This window comes from Anser anser (genome assembly GCF_964211835.1).
Source record: "Anser anser genome assembly, chromosome: 1".
Taxonomy (NCBI): domain Eukaryota; kingdom Metazoa; phylum Chordata; class Aves; order Anseriformes; family Anatidae; genus Anser; species Anser anser.
In genome coordinates this window covers 155,605,283-155,623,380 of record NC_139720.1, presented here as the reverse complement: position 1 = coordinate 155,623,380, position 18,098 = coordinate 155,605,283, and the positions used below count along the sequence as shown (strand labels likewise).

Below are 18,098 nucleotides of genomic sequence, written 5' to 3'. Positions count from 1 at the left end.
TGAGAATAATTTTCCAGATAGTTGTACTTGTGTGCTTTTTTTTGTCTTTAGAGGCTTGGACAGGTATAATTTGAAGGCAGAGGAGTTGAACAGATCACAGTACAGATGGGATTTAAAGGATAATTTTACCCATGGGAGTGAGGCTGGTAAAGAGTGCAGATCAGTTTCTTTGGGAGTTAAATAATGAAAGCTGTAACGTATACTGGTCAGGTTATCAAATGCAGCTTTGGATTATATTTTAGGACAATGTTGTGCATATTTTGGCATCTCAATATACTGTCCATAGGTAATATGGCATAGGTGAGCTAAATTAACATTTTCTCTCTTGCTTTCCGTTTTGTTTGGCAAAAGAAAGGGACTTAAACTTTCCACTGCACACCATCATGCAACTGTTTTGTCTACCTGCCATTTGGGAAGGCACTCTGCACATTCTTCCCTTTCCTTTCCTTTTTCAATTTATTGGTTTGAGAAGAAATAAATCAGTTTCCCTGAATATCAGTAGCATGTGGAAGAACACAAGAACGTGATGTGTGGTTTTAGCAGTGCTCCGTTGACCTGCAGAATGGGGCAAACTCTCTTCTGGTCTTAAAGAGGGCGCTTTCTTAGACACTTTTTGTCCTAAGCTTACTCTTCGAGTCTTTAGAAGAAGTTCTGAAGAACGTGAGCCTGACAAGTCAAGACAAAAAGAGGAAAAGCTTAAAAAAAAAGGCAGAGAAAACAATGGAAAAAAAAACTTTCTCATAAGTTGTTTTTACTGTAGCTCTAAGATATTAAAATGTAAATAATTCTTTTTCTTCTACTGTTCTCTGAGCTCTTTTATCCAAGCCAGAATTTGCTTTGGATGTTTTCTACCGGGGGAAAAAAAAAAAAAAAACAAACACAAATTCTTAGAGCTCAAATTCCTTGGGCTTTACCTTCCCTAGTCTTTCTCTTGCAGAAAAGTACTGGTCTGGAGGAGTCTGAAGCAGAGATGTGTGTGTGACTGCTGGGCTGCCAGGCACTCTTAACTTTGAGGAGCAGGTTGAGTGAGTTGCAGAACTTGAACATAAACCACTGGCTTCATTACTTGATGTCCCTCATTTTGTTTAGCCCAGAAACGTGCAGCGGTACTGTGTCTGAATGTGTTGTTAGAAACTGAAAATTTATCTTACGTTGCTAGTTTCTCAGGGGAGTGTGGTTACACGATGACTGATTTTTCTCTTGCTTTCTGGTTGCTATGGATACAGTCCTTAACCAGATGGGCTTGAGCATATTGAAAACTTTCTGTTCTTTTTTTCTTTCCACGGATAATCCTGAGAAATGATGAATGTGTCACAAATGGAGAATTACTGAACATTACCTCCATCCACCTTTTGAGGCAGTGAAATAAAACGCGTGCCATGTGTATTGATACCCTCGAAAAATACCAGCTTGCTATTTTGTTACTCCTTTTTAAACTTTAGTTTCTTAATTCTTTCTTTCCCACTCTTTTGTCAGTTCTCTTTTCTCATTTAAATAATTTATCCTCTTGTTTTCCTTTTTTTCCTGTAAACCTGATATCTTTCTTTCCTTCCCGTCTTTTTCACATTTTCATTTCCTTCTATGTCATGTTCCTCCCAAATTTTCATCTCTTCCCCTTTATCTCCATCGTTTCCCATACTTTGTGTTTGCCCCTTTGCAACACTCTTCTTTGCTGTGGAGGAAGTTCTCGCCCATCATGTCGTGCCCATCGGTCATCATTTGCGATGCATCTTGAAGGGGTAGATGCCGCTCGCCTTTCCCTCGCTCAGGACAGGATGTAGTCAAAGTCTTTGGCACTATTTTATCCTTCCAATGCTGTAATAAGCATTTGAACTATAATGTAATAAACAGCAGGTATTAGGTGTTTACGTAGTTTTGTATGTTAGAACTGCTTCACAAGATCTAAGCAAATGTCAGACAATCCTGTAATTCTCCCGACTTTTGTATTTCTTAATCTGTTTCATTTCCCAGCATTTTTCTGAAGTTTTTCTTTCTGTAACCCAGATGAAAGGCCTGGTGGGAAAGGGGAAGAAATTGCTGCATCTGTGCACCAGTGTGCTAGCAGGGAGTCAGCTTGACTTTCACTTCCCACTGAGAAACTCGGAGGGAGGCTGGCAGATAACCAGGCTGCAAATAGATGAGGGAGGAGTCCGTGCCTAGGTGTTACTGGCAGCACTGTTGGTGCTAAAGACAGGTGTACGGGATGCAAAGTGCTCAGCACCTTCTGCTGGCAATTAAGTGCCACTTCTTTGAGTGCTTACCCCTGTGCCCGTTCTGTGTGTGGGGAGGGTGGGAGGAATGAACCCTAGTCCCTTCACCTTGAAAAAATGCTTTCTGTATCCATAGGACATTTGTTCCTTCGTTCATGCTGAGCATGTTAAACACACAGTGTTGCCTGCTTCTTGGTTTCTCTTAACTTTCTTGGCTCAAAAAAAGAGCTTCCCCAGGGTGCTCCAGGCTGTGTGATAAGCCTACAGCCATATATGAAAATCTTTTCTGCCCCTTCCTCCACTTTTAAGCTTTTTTTGTTCTTTTTCCTCCTTTTTGTTTCTCAGTTCCAACTGCTGCTACTTTCCAGTGAGACCAGAGAGCCCTTTGATTCATATCACATGGCATCTCTATGTGAGATTCTTCTGCTTGCAAAGACCAGACTTCTTCTGTAACAATGTGGCTTCCCCTAATTGTTCGTTCTCTAGATGTCTTCCTCCTGGGATGCTGGAGAGATGATCTGTGGGGAGATGCATTGAGTGTCTTTATTGTTACGGGGCGTCTCATATCCTGAGAAACGTGCGACTTTCTTATTTTGTGAACTAAGTAAGGACTGTGAGGCTGTATTGCTGATTTACCTTTTGGTTATTTTAAGTGGTAAACTTCCATCCTTGGAAAACAGAATTTGATGGAGCAAAGACTCCTAGGACAAGAATTGCTCCTAAGGATGTTGTCCTTATTCAGAATGTTCAAAACAATCCCTAAGTAAATATGCTCACAGACAGTCCATTTCTGCCTTCTCAGAGAAATGTAAGAACCAGATCTGACTCTATTCTTTAGTTTTCACGCTGGTACTGAGAGATACCATTTTGGTGAAGTCTTCTCAAATAACTTCAGAAGTTTGAGTACCAAAATGTTTCAAGAGACCTCTTGAGACATTCTGTGACCTTTGCACACTGCCAGGTAAGTCCCTGTAAATTCTCACTCTCACAGCCGAAACTTTGGATGGAAAGAGCTTGCTCATACTGGCCCACAGATGTATGTATCACTCTCGGGAAAGAATCTGCCAGACCAGTTCACGTGAATAAATGGGTGAGATTTTCAGCCCAGTGGTAAGCAAAGCCTTTTTCTCTAATTAGGTTTTCATTCCAACTAATGTATGTTACCTATGACTACTCTGGGATTTTGTGACATAATTCAATAAAAACTGTCTTTTACAATGTTGTCATAAACTTAAAAGACAACTATAGGTAGGGTACCCATAGGATAAAAATGTTACTTGAGTTCAGATCCCAGAGATATGTGCCTACAGAGTTGACATCATGTTTTAAATAATTTTCTTAACTAGTAGGTGATTTATGGGTTTATTCCAGCCCATGAATGAAGCATATATGCTGCAGCAATAACCATTGTGGCTAAATTTAACTGAGCATTTAACTCATTACTTAGTAACACTGTTGCAGCAGTTGATACACCACTACTATTTGGGTATTTCTAAATATCCTTTTTTTTATTTATGGGTAACTTGTTTGTGGATTCTAGATGTGAGATCATTAAAAATGTTGAATTTCCTGGGTGCTTATCCAGGTAACGAGCTTATGACTATTTCTTCTACAGACCCACTTTATTTTTCTTTTTCATGGAAATCAGCAACTACAGTTCTACTAGAATAAGCTGAATATGCATCATTAACAATCAGTTGTCACAGTCACAAGGCTAACTGTCTGTGACTCCTAGTCCTCAGTAGCACCCCTGCTCACACACTGAACTATCATTTTTTTTCTTGGACTGGAATTGTACAATTCTCTTTCTCTCTGACTGGTCATTTGAGCTGTAGTCTTTAGATACTGGCTAAATTTGTTATAATATTTGTAATCAATTTCCCTACAGAAGCAATGGTTGGACAACTTCCTAAAGAAAAGTAATGGCTTATTTCAAAGGAAGTAATTTTTGAGGAATAGGTTACGTTTCTTCTCCTATGTGTTGTTCTATACTCGTACTCTTGACAATTTATTTGAGACAGTCCCCCTTAAAAAAGCTCCTGGCATTCAGATCTCCCCAAGGATTTCAAGAGCATTTAATTCTTCACTGCCTGATCTATGCCTGTTCACTGAAGTCAAGTTTCTTCTTAGCCATTACTGTCCTTTCATCTGTATCTTCAAACATGGGCCATAAGGCGTCCAGTTTTGGGGCTGAGATTCTAAAGCTTTTTCTGTTATCCTTCCTCTGCACTGAGAGAGTCTTGTTTGGAAACCATTTCTTCTTCCTAGCGTCATTTTTCATATCATGTAATAGACAAGAAGCATGTCATTCAGCTAGTACATGACCCTTATCTGTGTTCAGGTTTTCTGATTGGAACTCTGATAGCAGCTTGTAGAAACTGTAGGCCCGTGTTACCGACTGTTCGTTGAAGCCTAAGAGGCACAGTGTGCGTAGGTTTTGCCAAGCAGTATTGCCAGTGTGCCACCTTGAATGTTGATGTTGGGATGTCAACAAGTGGAAGCCCTTCCTATTTGCAGCCTAAGACAGAACCTCAGTCTTTGCTCCCCAGAAAGGGATGATAATCTTTTTTTTTTTTTTTTTTCCCCTGCATAATCACAGACTGGCCCATTATGTACTCTAGTATTTGTTTATGCTAAGTATATTGGAGAATTTGGTTTTGAGTTTTCTTTGTGCCCAGTGTTTGCTAGCTCAGCTTCTCAATCAAAACAATTTTGAAACTCTGATTTCTCACTTTTGTTTTGACCTCTACTTATTCATGTTTGAAAAGGCTTGTGCACAGGAAGTGTATGAGAGATTATCTATCTAATCATCATGCTTCACATGTCACCAGTTAGCATCCAGACAGCCTTATAGGAAGGATTAGAACTGTTTCTGCTTTGTCTGAAGTGTCTAAAATGGAGTAACAGGTTGTTTCCTTATGTCCAGACTTGGTATTCGTACTGGTGGACCTACCTTCAGCATTTGTTTGACACACTGGACCCCCACACCCTGGTGATCTCACTCAGCAAGTATTGAATGCTCAACGTAAGAGCAGCTCCAAATCATCCCATCCCTGTAAAATTTGGGTGGTGATTATGACTGACATGGTGTAGCCGTGACCAGTTTGTATGAAGAGCAGCTGACACGAGCAAGCAAGAGTGAAGCCAGAAAGTCTGCAAATGGAAGTGCTTTGAAAAGGTGGCTGAAGCCTTCTCTCTCCTGCCTAGAAAATAAAAGATCTAAATTCCCATTTATTACTGCAGACGAAGTCTGAGAATCCAGCTCAACACTTCCCTGATGTTGGATGAACGAGTAACATCAGTTCTCAAAAACGCCAGCTTTCAGTCTGTGGTGGATATGAAATATCTTTCTTTCTTCTTGCCACGGTGATCCATCGCTTTGCAGCTGACCTGCTGCATCACAGCAGTACTGAAAAGTGAATGCTACGGTGATGCACAGTTTGGTGCAGAATAGGTATTTAACCTCACTGTAACGGGCTGAACGCAGAGCAGTCTTGCCCCTTTCAGTGTTCTGAGCTAACCGGCGGGTTTGGGAGCACCTCCGTAGCTTCTCACTTACTGCCAGCCAGTTGTGTGTCTGAGTCATATCACGGCACCCCTTCCTGTTGTGTAGGGCAAGCAGTCTACAAGGCCAAGTGCCTGTGCGTGCTTGAGCACACTAGGAAGCGTTCAAAACTCTCTACACCTCCCTTGAACGCAGCAGCAGAAGCAGCCATTCCCACCTTGCCTCCCAAGGTGCAGATGTGCCTGCCACTTGGCGTTTCTGGCTTCTGCTACTACGACTTCAGCACATCATGCCTGTGCTGAAGTCCCTGCCATTGTTTCTCAGGCAGCTTCAGGGGCCAGATTAAGGTGTTCCTCCTAGATTTCAAAGGAAGTAGCTGATCGGGCTTCAGAAAAGCCCACATGTGGATTTGTGAACTTCTGTGACACACGAGCTCCTCTGGGAGAATGCAGACATCAAAGTTCAGGATGCAGCAAATAAGAGTTGGAGACAGAGCCTCTTGGCTTAAGAGACTTGTCTGCAGCATAAATTTCCAGAGAAAAGTGAAATATGTTTAGAAACTGCTGGACTACTTTCCTCGGTGAAAAATTCATCCCATCGTTGTGGGTGATGCTCACAACACTAACATGGTTACACTTCTACCGCCTTTCTAAAAGGGAAGTTATTAAAGCTTTAAAAAAAAAGAAGTTACAGATGAAATAATCCTCCAGAAGAGTGTTGACCTCAGAAAAAGAGGTGGGCTAGACAGAGCCCACTGGAAATGTCACCTTTGCCACCAATCTTTCTTACACAACGTTCAGATACTGAGGCAGCAGATCTCAGCGTGTCATTCACAACCACACTTTTTCTTTCTTTATTTTATTGGTACGCATACATTGGAGTCAATAATTGTAACAGAAAGTACATCTGAAAAGCAAATGAGAGTTTTTTGTTTTCAGTACATTATATGTTTTTTTAATGAAATTTTGTATGTAAGAAGACAACATTTATACCAAGTACCAAGTAATGGCGCCTATGCAGAGTAGCAAACTCTAAAAATGTTACTTTAAAAGATGAAATGCAAAGCAGTTTCCTTTTTTTTTTTTTTTTTTCTTTCGCTGTGGTTGTTGTGTTAAGAAAAGGTGAACAGGACAGATATCAGGAGGTGTTTCCTGTTTGTGCAAACAGATGGCGAGTTGGCATTAACCATATACATGAGATAACATTATCAAAATATCTTAACCACATGCATCACTTTCAAGGGGACTTTTATAAAGCATTTTCTTTCAATTCTGGTGAAATAATTCTAATTGGAATAGACGCATATGGTAGCTACTTCAGTGGATGCTTGTTAGTTGTCCATAATACGTTTTTATTTGTCAAGTTTTGGCTAAGAAGTATTTTATAGAGTATGCCATGGCAGGTATGTATATGGGAAACAGAGAGAGCTGCCTTTTCTAAGAGAGTAAGGAGATCACATGAAAAAAATGGTGCAACTCGGATTTCAGCACGCTGTACAATCAAAGACATTTGCTAGTTCTTAGATTGGTATGAATATATCTTCCTTTACAAGGAAAGGAGTATCCTCCTTTCTTGTAAACAGCATTGTCCTAGGCACCACTAAAAAAAAATCAAGGATGTGACCTAACAAGGCATAACGTCAGTACGTAAAGCACTGGCAGCTATCCAAGAATAATTCATCATTATGGTATTTCCTTACAATATTTTCTGGGGGGGAGAGCTGCCATTTTTGCATTCCCTTAATCTAATCCTTTCCTAAATCTCATTCTTTGGTCATCTGAAGCTAATGACTGATTTGTCATTTTCCTGTAACAGAAGTTCCAACAACATCAGTGTTTTCCTCATCTCCTTCTAGTAGGGATTTATCAAGAGATCGATAAAATTGTCTCCTTGGTACGTTTGTCTCCAGTCAGACAGTAACAGAGAATTTGCCATCAACCAATTCACTCATTCTTCGTACTGCTAACATCAAAAGAAGCTGCAATTTTCTTCAGTTAAAAAATACAGCCTTAGGAGGAAGGGTGCGGGAAAGGCTTATAGGATTGTCCTTAAGTGTGGCCAACAACCTTCTCTTCAGCTCATTAATGGAGCAGTCTTTTTGTCAAGAGTTTTTCCTGGTGATGCAAGGAAGATTTTGTTGCAGGCAGAAATAAGGGCCCAGTCACCAACTTGTACAAAATATTTGTATGAATGATGGTTCGTAGAGTGGTTTTTTCAGTGGTTGTCTCTCTCTAGTAGAGAAGCAGAAGTCAGGACTTCTGAAATGCCGTTTCTGATTAATGTCGCGAAACTGAGTTTGATGATTGACAATGAGACTAGAAATTCTTCATAGCATCGCTGCAGGGACTGCAGCATATGCAAGCTGATGGGAACCTTCTGCCTCTTGATGGCAGTAAGCTTGGTGCTGTTTTAACGCCGGGAGAAGAGAAGAGGCCTCCTCGAGCCTCTCATCCTGCAGAACAAATGACACAAAGGAAAAATTAAATATGCAAAAAATATATATATATCCTTCTGCTATAGTGAATCCTACAGCATTGACAAAATTGGACATCGGAAGATTCGGGATAAGAAGGCAGATGACAACAAGAAACCTTACCTTTGTGTTGGTAGCATGCTGAGTGGTTCCTGTCCGCCTGGAGCACTGCATGGGGGAAGGAGCCGGTGTATCATCACATCCTGACCCCCAGTGCACCGACAGGCTCCCCAGGGGGTTGCATCTGCCTGTGCTGAGGGCCAGCTCTGACACGGTACAGCTCTTACCCTTGGAGCAGACTTGTGAGAAAGAGCTGTGGTTAGAAGCGTCTGTGAGAAGCCTTGTTGGGGCCTCGCCCGCCTCGACTGGGAGTTGCTTTTGAAGTCAGGTCCTTCCCCTTGGTCTTTGCTGAGCTTCTGCGTGGATACACCTGTGCCAAGCTATGCATCTCCCCGCCGGGTCCTGACCCCACTGATCTGACTTTTAGGCTGGATTTTAGACCTGCCTCATCGCTGCAGGTTTGCCTGGCGGGCCTGACTTCTGGCTGACCGTGGCTGCTGTCCCTGGGCCTGCTCTGCTCTTCTTGCTTGGCTGCTCTGCTTGCACGTTGTCACCTGGGCTAAATACTAAACACTCAACTATTTAGTATTCAACTTAATTCTTTTCATAGTAAACAGACAAACCAGAATCACGGAACTGCCTGGCTTTCATTAAATGGATTAGACTGACAGACACTTGTCACAGAGCCCAGGAAAGGAGCTTACATCCTGGGTCCTTGATCACCCTCGCTGCTTAATTATTAGCTCCTTTTCCTGCCTCAGTGGGGGACCGCTCCAGATAGCTCTCTTACCTGAGACAGGGTGCCTGTTGGGGCTGAGGAAGTGCGTGTGAGGTCATCTGCGCAGTGTGGTACTGATGCCAGGATTCACGGCTGATGTAGCTTTAGAGGCTTTTTTCAAGTCTAGTGTAAAGTGCATACATGTTTGCTGATCTCCAGTAGGGACTCTCAGGTGTTTTAGAAGCATTGCTTAAATAAATTCATCAGATTGGTTATCTTCATGTGAAATCTTCCTGACGTTTCTCAGAATAAGTGTCTTAGCGTGGTCAAAAACTCCAGAATTTATCATAAAATTGTGACGGGGAGGTCTGAAGAACAATTTCTGTAAGGCAAGGTAGAGTATTGGTCTGGAAATCTCTGCACATTTTTAACTGGAATTTGAGAGTTCTAGTTAATTTAAAACATTTTTTGATGCTCACTTTGGGTCAAATTAAAAATCACAGATCTTACACAGATCTTACTGTATTTCTGTTGTGATAGTTAAGGTTATCTGAAAATCACCATGCACTCTGGAAATCCATAGCCTTGATCTCTACTTTCTATGGATCTGAGAGAGTAGCAGTGCTTCCTAATGTTTTCTTAGCTTTACTCTTGGCCGTGGTACCAATTCCTGCTACAGTTCCCTGAATCTCTGCTCTTTTACGTTGTACAAGCCCATCATGTATTTAGAGGTAAGCCTATGAGGGGAAACAATTTCCCTGCAGTTAAGGATCAAGAATCTTAATGCACGTGGCTTAGATGCACTCTGGGAATACACAGTTGCGAAGTAGACCATCCAGAGTAAGTTGGAATTAATCCTGAACATCAGTGATCACAAAGCATTAAGATTTTCAGCCTTCAATACTTGTATTTTGGATATTCTTGGGTCGTTAATATAGGTAAGAGCTGGTGTTTGACACAATTTCTGAAGGTATTTGAAATATTCCGAGGACAAATGGAAAGGATGTTTTCACAGCCATGTCAACCTGTCTGTCTAGTCTGTTTGTTATCTCCGGGAGAGGGTTAGCAGGCTTGGCGTGGAACTGTTCTTAATGCGTCAGTCCATATCTGCAGTTTATCAAGTTTTCCATTATAAACCTTCAAAACTAAGTAGTTACCTTATTAGGGAATCTGGGTTTTGTACTGCAGGTAATGCATTTTGTGCACACTAATTTAAAATGTAAGTTTAGGATAAAGAGGCAGACAGGTCTCTTTGTTACATGTCAGCAGCTCGGGACAGGGCGGACGCAAAACCCAACTGGAACAGGCAGCCCAGTGGTGAAGCTGAGAGCACAGCTGGAAAGGCACATTTATTTCAGTCTTCAGATATACCAGCATACTGATAAATTAATGCATTTACTGTAGATTTTACATTTCATATGCATTATTCTCTGTGAATTCTGGTGCTACAAAAAATGTGCCATGGTCCTGCTGGCATTTTTCAATTCAGCAATTTTGCTCGAATCACCCTTGGACGCATTATTTTCTCCCCCTCTGGTCTTTCAAAAGAAGAAACACAGGCAAAGCAGCCTAAGTTCATTGTTCTTGCTTAACTGTAGAACTTAGTAGGCTTCCAGAAATTCAAAATTAATGAATTAAAACTCAACAGAATTCTGAGCTAGGGGAAATTATAGATGGGGAAGTACAGGACATGTGATTTTCCAATACCACGGAGAAGTAGTGCATCAGTGTCAGTAGTAGGTCTGAGATCCCTCTCTGGGTTTAAACTACAAAATAATTCTCCTTTTTACTGTGGCTGTTCGGCTAACGCAAGGCGTGAAATCCTTCAAGATAAAACCTCCTGACTTTTAAGCAAATGTGTTACACGTTGTACAAAGTAGAAATGTAGATGGGTAATCATTTTTTTAATCTCCAAATCACTAATAGTGGAAACTATGGATTGAAGGCTGGTTATGACTCCTAGCTATCGCACATCTTCACAGGGAAAAATGTGCTGTAACATAAGGGACTGGAACATTTTACAAGCGAGTGGGTCAAATCTAACGAGTCCCCAGATGCTTTTTCAAGTGTGCTATTGCACTGCCCCCTGTGGTGTCTGGGCTGGCTGGGTCTCCTTGGGAGAGAACAGAAGAAAGCAAAGGAAAGGGCAGGAACCCTAAATATGATTTTTTTTTTTTTGTCTGGGATCAGGTTTTGCTGCTGCTGATGATGATGATCTGATCGAGCAGAGAGCATTTAATGCTCTAGGAGTACATAAAGGCAGGAAGAGCCCTCGCTGAGAGAAGAAAAGAAAAAAACTCTTTTAAGAGGAAGGTCTTCTGAGAAACGACAGTACAGAACTAAAATAGAGCAACTAGAGGAAGGAAGTCCATGTCCTATATATACAGAAAGGGAGGGGGATCTTCTCCATAGTAACAGAGGGAGCCGGTGAGGAGGGAAAGGACAACACCAGCTGCATCGTAGAGAACAGAGAGAGATGGGGTTTGCTGCTCTTCCCCACTCGCAGGTTCTGGTATGATAGGAAATGCCTTCAAAGATGTTTGTTTAAGCTCACAGAATGAAGATGGGATATTCCTGGACATTGATAAAGCTTGTACTTCGTGTTCTAAACATCTGACCGTTACAGGGCTTTAAGCTTGGCTGCTAAAAGAAAGTTTCGGTTCTGTGATTTACGCCCTACTTACGTTACTGCTGTGCATTTATGTTATTACCGTGTAGTTACAAAATGTTTTGGCACTGGAATACGGCCAAATTCTGCAGTGGTGTTTGATACACTGAAGTTAGGGAAGACTGAGAGTCTCTAACAGTAGTATTGATGTCACAGAAGTGATCGCTGGCATGGAAAGTCGATCACAGGTAGCCTGCGAGTTGGGCTTGTGATCAGCAGCATGTGATCTGAGTTTCCTGATGTGGTTTTGTGGATGCGATGAAATGCATTTTTGCTTTCCCCCTACTTCTTTCTTTCACTCCTTTCCCCATGCAAAGCACTCGCAGGACCCTCTGTTGCGTCTCTTGCCAGGCAAATCCCTCTTGGCAAAGAGAGAAGGGTCTTTGGCCTCAGAAACCCATTGCTGAAGTAAACCAAATTGTTCACGATGGATGTGAAACATGAATTATTAGCAAGAAATCAGACAATCCTTTCCTCCTTTTATTAGCACTCTTCCTGAGTTTACAGTGACTACTTCCAGTAGCTAGTAAAGCAGTAACCGGCCCAGTGTTGACTTCACAAAAGACTACAGCAGCCCTTGTTGTTTGAAATAAGCATTTTATGCAAATGTTTGCCTTTTGAATTACATGAGGTGTTATGATCTTTTTGTTTAAAAGTATCTAGTTCTTTGCAAAGAGACTGACGGCAGTGTCTGGTTTCAGGGTGGGATGATTAACTGGAATAGACTGTTTCCTCCTTTACGTCATAGACAGAATGCGAATTATCAAGATCATCGTCCATCTGATCAAGACACACCTCCACCTACCGAGGTTTCTGAAGAGCAGGTAAATTTTTTGTATTATTATTATTTTATTAAAAAGCAGTCAGGGATCACCTCTGATTTTTTATTGTCTGTTGACACAATTTCTTAATCACTGTCTACAGCAGCACAAACTAGAATATAACAGTCGCAATACAGGGACTTGTCACCTTTCAAACTAGAGTTGCAAATCAACTTTGGAATTTCTGCTTTTATCTGCAACTTTCCATCTTTTATATCTAAAGATTAGACAGTTTCACTAGTGGGGACTATTTAAATCTGATAAAATACATGTTCCAAAAAAAAAGGAAGAATGGACGACAAATAGATTTCGCCATTTTCCCTGTAGGCATACAGCTTTTCCTTCACTGAGGTCTCCAGCTTAATTTTCCAATTCAGTCATGTAGCTGTTTGGAAATAAAAAAGGTTATGCCACCTGTGGACTGCAGCACACGCTTGGTGTAAAACTTCGATGTTTCCGTACACGATATGGTTGACAGATTTCACGTACTCTGTTCTGTGTGTGTTCTGCCTAGTGTAGATTTAGACTTTTGTCAATAGGTTTGGTTTGGTTTGGTGTGTGGTTTGGATTGGCTTGGTTTTGTTTTCTCAGAAGAGAGGATGATTTACTAGGAAATTGAAGAACTGAATATTAGACTTGTTTCTCTGTTCAGGATTTATTGTGTGTGATCAAGTTCTCCAGTTTTTAGCCCGTCTGCGGTTAACAACATTGGCCTTTTTATAGTCTAACATCTCTGCTGTTCTTGAACAAGAATAGGTTTTAAGAGTGAGTTTTTCTTTCCCTTTTTCCCATTTTAAGGAGACCAACACTTGCTAGTGCCATGCTGTTATTTCTAGTTAATTTAGAATGACATTGTTCCAGAGAGAAATTGTTACAATGATCCAATTCTAGTTTTGATTCAATGTTAGATTATGTTCAAAGTTAACTTCATTGGTGACTACATCAGAAGAGGAGGGAAAAAAAAAAAAAGAACCAGCCAACACAAAAAAAAAAAAGGAAAGAAAAAAAAACCACCAAAGAACACCTTCTGAGACCAGCCAAAACTTAGTTTTGGCCAGCATGAAAGCCAGTGCCAGGAATCAAATGGACCAAAAAATTTTCCTGCTGATTTTTTTTTTTTTGATTGACAAATTCTGTATATATAAAATGTTATTGTTGGGCTTGAACTCATGATGTAGTTATTAGTCTAACTTGTGCTGGCTTCTGACCCAAAAACTGACCCAGGCTCAGATTTATGAAAGCACTTCAATATACACTTGCATTTTCTAATGCATCAAAGTGAAGAGAGATCACCTGGCTGCTGTCATTCGAAATGCTGTGCCCTGCAAGGCAAAAAGAAATCCAGGCACCTTTGATTTCTCGGGACTGCTCTAATAACACTCTAAATTGGGTGGCAAAAGTGCAAGGTTTGTGTCTGTTCCTCAGATTCAAATTTGCAAGCGTTAGCAACACTTTTGGTACAAAAAATCTCTGCTTGTCTTGTGGGTTTTTTAGTACCTTAAATTACCGTTACCAGTATACAGCTCAGCTTCCTGGAGCTGGATTCAGTTCCTGTGATTAAAATATACTCAGACAAAAACAGCTTTTTGTTGTTAAAATTTATTCCTCGTCGTGCTCGCTGGATATTTCTGTAAATGGGAACATTGCAACTCCATCCACCACTTATTGAAAGTTAAAGTTAGAATTCATGGCCACTACCATTTCTTTTTTCTTTCTGAAATGTATTTCTGTGGTTAGCTTTTATTTCCATCGCTTGGCCTCTTTCTCATAAAGACCATTGCCTTAGGCGAAAAATCTGAAACAGGACACGTTAGAAAGGTAGCGGTTCTGAAATCCAGTTTGATATTGCAGAGGAGTCGAAAGTAACAGTTTGTTTCTCTCGCTACAAGAAGGTGAGAAACTGATGCTGGGTGGTAAAGGGGAGAAGGGGGAAATGTACAAAACGGGCACCATGTTTGATATTCTGACAGCCAAGGTAACAGTTTACAAACATTTCCTAGCAACTATTTCTCAACAAGCCACCAAAGCAGAAGAGATTAAAAATACTGAATGTTGTGGGGGTTGTCTTAGGGGAAGGGAAGGTTACCTTCAGCTGCACCTTTCCTCTAAATGGCATTTGAAGTGCTGGGTGCACGTCGCTGGTGTGCCCCAGGAAGGCTTCTCCCGAGACACGAAGGGCCTCGGCCGCGCTCCCGCTCCCTCCGTGCAAGCCCGCCCGCGGAGGAGCAGCTCACAGCCCGCAGCTTCCACTTTCGGGAGCTGTGGTGTCTGCTCGCAGGCCAGCGCGATAACAGGGCAGGAGGGAGAATGCTTCGTGCTGCCAGCGGCCGTGGTTAGTTCTGCACGCTGCACCCCCGGCCTTTTTTTCCCCTCTGTGGGTGATTAAATATAAAAGTGAATTAGTTGCGTTGTGACTTTCAGTTATACCTAATGGAGAATTGTAGATTTTTAATGCAGTTTAAACTGAAATATAACCCTAGATTAAATTTGATTATATGCACATTTTTTTCACATATAATAATTCACATATAATAAAATTCACATATAATAAAATCTGTTACAACACTATGAGAAAATGTTAGGTGTCCGTTCATGGTATTGTAGAGAAGGATGATCAACTGGTTACTAATTACCCAAATCACTCTCTTAATATCCCCATTTCCAGGTAATACTTCCATCAGATGTCAATGACTTGCACTGTTTTGAAAATATTTAGAATCCTTCCATGAACGTTGCCAAACCAATTTAGTATTGCATTGCCTCTGCTTTAGGGGTAGCTTTCAGGTTTATTGTAAAAACCACCTAGAGTGAATGTGTTGTTGGTTTTTATGTGCTGTTTTTTATGACCTTTGGAGAAGTAGTTTTTTTTTCAAGGAAAGTACAGCAAAGTATGTACAGACAGGTTTTCCCATCTGCTGGAAAATTCCACATTTTGGTCAGCGCTGGGTTCTCGAGGGCCCGTTCACCTCCAGAGCAGTGAGCCCTGAGATCAGATTGCAGTTGTCATGTATGGTACCAAAATGCAAAATACAAGAAATGCCAGCCAGGCAACAAAGCTTCCTTTCCATTTCACTCCTCTCTCAAAACTAGACCAGCTAGGAAAATACATTTTCAGCAAAAGGTAGTTTTTTAATAAACTATCATAAAGCAGTCGTCTCTTTCTCTGACAATACCTTCAAGCATGCTGTCCCAGATGTGTCTTTGTGGTGTTGCAGATCTGTGCTTGCTTATTCTTTAGGAATGTAAGCCTTTGAACAGACTGATTAGTGGAAAAAAGTGATCCCTGACACTGTTACATAGCTAATGCACACGCAGTATGAACAAAACTCTGTTTTTTCAGTGGTTTTATGTTATTTCTTTTACAGGTCGCACGACTTATGGAAATGGGATTTTCCAGGGGAGATGCTCTGGAAGCTTTGAGGGCTTCAAATAATGACTTAAATGTAGCCACTAATTTTCTACTGCAGCACTGATGGTTTTCTGTGTGAAGGAACTCTACTTGTTGGGTTTGTACGTGTCTGAAAGAGGATCAAAGCCACCTGGTGGACAGACTCACGAAGGTCGTGTCTGCAAGCAGTGTCAGGAAGGAGAAACTGGCTCTGCGTGACTGGTGGTTGAAAGCAGTGTTAATGAATGATGTGAACTGTTCCCAAGCCTTCAAATCAATTGGTGGTTTCTGTTCTGGTTATCCTTTTCAAAATAACTTTAGTTTCTACTTATTACTGGATACCACCTAAATTTATTTTTAAAATGGAGTAGGTGTTTTTTTCTTGTAAATCATTGTTAGACATGTTGTCAGACTTAATGACTAGGAAAAGAAGCTCCAGCAGCCACCACAACTAGATTTACTACCTGTCAAGAAAAATTGTATTTTCTTCATTTACTGGTCTAATTTCTCTAGCTTACATGTTATTTTACAGTACTTGTTTTTTGACTGCAGTAATAAGATGTTTGAAGATCACTTCATTTTGAATTCAGTAAAGGGTTATGGGACTATTTGTCATTCTTCAGAAAGTTTTATTAATGCCTGTAATATTTTATTTCCTGAATTCCTTTTTGAATAAAAGTTGTCATTCAGCACATAATGCACAGATAGGATATGAGAACATTCATGTGCATACTGCAAGCTATGGTAAGTGACCACCGTAAATTTAAATTTTACAAACTGAGTAAATTGCTGTTCGGACACAGGGCATGAGGACACTCACTGGAAGCAATAAAAGTGAAGTGAATGGTACGATAAGGTCAGAACTGAAATGATTTGAATGACTTCTACGTATAATTCAGACAAACTTCTGTAACGATGGATGTGTGCTCAGTCTCCTCTGTGCCGGTTTCATTTTTTTGAGCTGGCTACATGCTATCTTAAAGGGAAAATATAAAAAGCTATCTTTTCTATATAGTTCTAGTTTTCTACTTTCAAAGACGTGGGCGACCCTGCATTTGCTGAATCCTCACTCTCTCGAGCAACTTACTGTTGATCTCAGATGAGAATACTAATCTTAAGAGTGATTCAGAGCAACACGAGAGTTGACAGGACATTATGCCAAAGTAGTACAATACTGATTTTGAAGTTTAAATTCATAATTAAACGTACTTGACTAGACTCTCAGACGTGCTCGGTCTGAGCAGCTTAGGAGTTTTAGGAGGTGGGCTGGAGAGAGGTGAACACCTTCATAAAACGAGGCAGGAGTGGTACTGGATTCTAAACTGCAACTCCGTGAAACCCATCTATCTGTGCATCTCAAGCATTTAATATGTGTCGGAGTATATGTATTTTTGTTTGTATATTGTGTGTACGTATGTCTATTTGTGTATGCACAGGCACATTTAACACACACATTTGTTTAGAAAAAAGATATAGGTCATCAGAAGCATACGAAAGGCCATAGCAGTTGAAATGGGAATGAGGTGAAAGAATAGAGGACAGAGAAGAGTGTTCAGAAAATCCAAATTAACATGTGTGCGCCAAAGTACAGGTCTCTGCAGTCTTACTTGGCCTGGAAAATATAACGGGAAACTACAGGACAAGATTTATAGAGAGGGAGATACCTTTCTTATTTTTGTAATTGACTGATAAAACTGGAAAAAGTCCTTCAGGCATCCAAGTGCTTATACAGAAATGACATCAAAGTTATTCATCTTTACATACATGACATTCTTCTGTAATTACGTCAGTCATTTACATATGTTTCAGTATTTTCCAGTGGGGGAATTAAGAAGTTTTTTGGAGTTACTGTGTGTTTTCCAGGGCTTTAATCAACCTGCCTCAGGGCTGGGCTTGCTGCTGTGATCACATTTTTTAGGCAGGGTTTGTCTTTTAAGTGAAAAATTTTGTTTTTGTGAAGCTGAGTGGCACTTTTTGTGTGTAGCGTAGGCATGTCTCTCTACCCAGATATCTAGAAAGTGGATACCTTAGAAAGGTCAAATGTAAGAATACCTTCTAAGAAACCTACAATAATTTGTATAGGGAAATCCATTAAATATTTTAAAACGAATACATGTTTTAATTTTGAAACATAGAGATTCTTCCTCCACAAGTATTTTTTGTAAGTAGCAATAAAGGCCTCAGAAGTGAAATTTTGTCTGTAGGAAATTCAGGTCCATCTAGCCCCCAGGATAAGTTAAACAGGACACGTGCCC

At 40.7% G+C, this 18,098-nt stretch overlaps 1 protein-coding gene and 1 long non-coding RNA gene across 4 annotated transcripts in view; one reads left to right on the top strand and one right to left on the bottom strand.

Annotated features, from left to right (window-relative positions):
- The window catches only part of UBAC2 (UBA domain containing 2), a 103,784-nt gene extending 87,243 nt beyond the window's left edge, over positions 1-16,541 (top strand). For all 3 annotated transcript variants that reach the window (XM_083818774.1, XM_083818773.1, XM_083818775.1), the window contains 2 exons: positions 12,336-12,458; positions 15,821-16,541. In XM_083818774.1, coding sequence (XP_083674900.1) covers positions 12,336-12,458; positions 15,821-15,928 — 231 coding nt within the window. In that variant the 3' untranslated portion in view covers positions 15,929-16,541. The remainder of the gene's footprint in view (positions 1-12,335; positions 12,459-15,820) is intronic.
- Positions 6,542-8,440, bottom strand: LOC310890196. Its single transcript, XR_014577096.1, has 2 exons — positions 8,312-8,440; positions 6,542-8,167 (listed from the first exon to the last, which is right to left on the bottom strand). It is a non-coding gene; the product is annotated as an uncharacterized lncRNA (long non-coding RNA).
- Positions 16,542-18,098: the final 1,557 nt, after the last annotated feature.